The sequence below is a fragment of the Trichinella spiralis genome, assembly GCF_000181795.1.
Source record: "Trichinella spiralis strain ISS 195 chromosome Unknown Scfld5, whole genome shotgun sequence".
NCBI lineage: Eukaryota > Metazoa > Nematoda > Enoplea > Trichinellida > Trichinellidae > Trichinella > Trichinella spiralis.
In genome coordinates, this window is record NW_003526944.1 from 1900848 (window position 1) to 1902860 (window position 2013).

Here is a 2013-nt window from a genome sequence, read left to right on the forward strand (position 1 = left end):
CCAGACATACCTGTAGTCTTCTTCTACACTTAGACTTACCTGAATCCTCTTACTTGCCATTTTCTTTTAGCTTCTGTACTTACCAGACTTACCTGTATATTTATCTTCTACACTTAAACTTACCTGTATACTTGCCCTTTCTTGCTATCTTCTGTACTTAAACTTACCTGCAAAATCTTCAAAAAACTGGTGAGGATATTTGAAAATGAAGATGAAAATAAAAATGAATAAAAACCATATTTCGCTTTCGATTCAACTACACATACAGTGACAAAAATACGTACGCAACTGCACGTAAGCCAAACTGGGCAGCAATTGGGACTTCCAAACTGATTTCACTTACAAACAATCCAAATTCATTGCTATCAGAAGCAAATAAATCATGCTAAAATAAAATGCAAATAAGTATTTCAAAAAATCCATTAGCTATTTTCATTAATTCAGAGTGTCACATCCCAGCTTTTTTCGCATTAAATGATTCGCGTACAGATTCTTACCAATAATTCTTACTAATAAGCAACACTGCAGTGTGAACTCTGTGGAAACGAAACGAAATCTGTAGTAAATTCATAATTCTTTAAGCTGAAGAAATTTATTACTACTCAAAACAGTACGTAATTTCTTTTTACCCTTTGTGATACGCAAAACCACATGGGTCTTCCATTTGATGATGCAAACTAAAGTTATCATGTACAAAATATCTACATACCAATTTTTATCAATACCACAATTGAAAAATTTAAATGCCAAACCGAATTGTCATGTTCAACATGCCATGCTCCATATCTGTCCCCACGCCAACTTCAACAAACAGGTAAACAAACGGTAACGACATAACTCTTTGATAACAATAATGTAATCCATTTTTTTTGAATTTTCTGATGCCGCTAGAATAGCCTGAAAATTCAAAGTTAAACTTGAGAAATAAACCATAATAATTAAAAAAAATTTGATTTTATTTGAAAATGCACTTCAATTACTTTTCATAGCTTCAAGCATGCAGTACATGCTTGGCAAAGTTCTGTTGAGGACTTGAATCAATCCGTCATCATGTGATCACTTCTGAAGCAAAGCTGGCTGACAGACCGGCATATTCAAAAGCTAATATAGGCAACTGTCTATTTATTTGTCGAACTGTTTCCGTCGAGATTCAATAGCCAAATTAAAACTTGCACGAACACGAAGAATCTGACTGAATAACTAAAACAAAACATTTCAATGACCGATCATCTGTGATAACGCAATGTGATTTCAGGCAAGTGCTCTGAATGTCAAAGTGAAGAAATTCACATCATATTACCGGAATCTAAAAATAACCATTAAAAATAATCAAGACTTTTCAAAATTATTATTATAGATACATACCATTTTCACCTACTTTTTATAATGAGGCTGTTAAATAATACTTGATGTAAACGTGATGACGTGAATTTCTGAAAGTGAATTTTATTAATGTAGTCATCTCAAAATGAAAAACAGTAATGCGCACTTGTCTGTCTTTAGCTTGTGAAGTAGCTGAAATTTAGGGAAAATAATACAGTTAGAGACACCCTTTAGTTCCCATTCACCATATTAGTAGAGCAATACAAATGACATGCATGACATAACACCATCACAATGCATAATATAACTTACCGCTTATTCACAGATAGCACTGAAGAGAGGAATTACAGTTGAGCCGCTGCGTGCTGCAATACCAGTGAACTGAATAACTGAATGTATACAAAGTACTCTGATTAAACACATAACGCTAAGTAAACTATGCAAATAATAAACCACTTTGCCTGCGTTGGAACAACCTAATTTTCATGCAGTAATAGCACAGTAAAATGAATATAGCGAACAATTTTATTTAATGACATGATGAAATTTATTACGTTTTTATTTACACACTGCTTATTACTAAGTAAAATGGCATTATTATGCAAATTTTGAAATTTACTTTGTTAAATTACATGAAATGAAAACCTATTAACCTGAAGCATTGAAATACTAAAAATCCCGAAAAAGTAC

The 2013-nt window shown here is 32.5% G+C and overlaps 2 protein-coding genes across 2 annotated transcripts; both read right to left on the reverse strand.

Moving 5' to 3' along the window:
- Nucleotides 1-35: 35 nt before the first annotated feature.
- Tsp_04080 (conserved hypothetical protein) lies at nt 36-987 on the reverse strand. Its single transcript, XM_003374845.1, has 6 exons — nt 981-987; nt 753-897; nt 630-677; nt 511-556; nt 281-385; nt 36-92 (listed from the first exon to the last, which is right to left on the reverse strand). Exons 1-6 carry the CDS (start codon nt 985-987, stop codon nt 36-38), a joined length of 408 nt encoding a protein of 135 aa, XP_003374893.1.
- Nucleotides 988-1122: 135 nt separating this feature from the next.
- Tsp_04081a (hypothetical protein) lies at nt 1123-1515 on the reverse strand (the record flags this gene model as incomplete). The annotated part of the gene is made up of 5 exons (XM_003374846.1): nt 1123-1192; nt 1224-1264; nt 1301-1306; nt 1407-1433; nt 1478-1515. Coding segments are annotated over 5 exons (182 nt in total), but the record flags the coding sequence as incomplete, so codon positions are not given.
- Nucleotides 1516-2013: the final 498 nt, after the last annotated feature.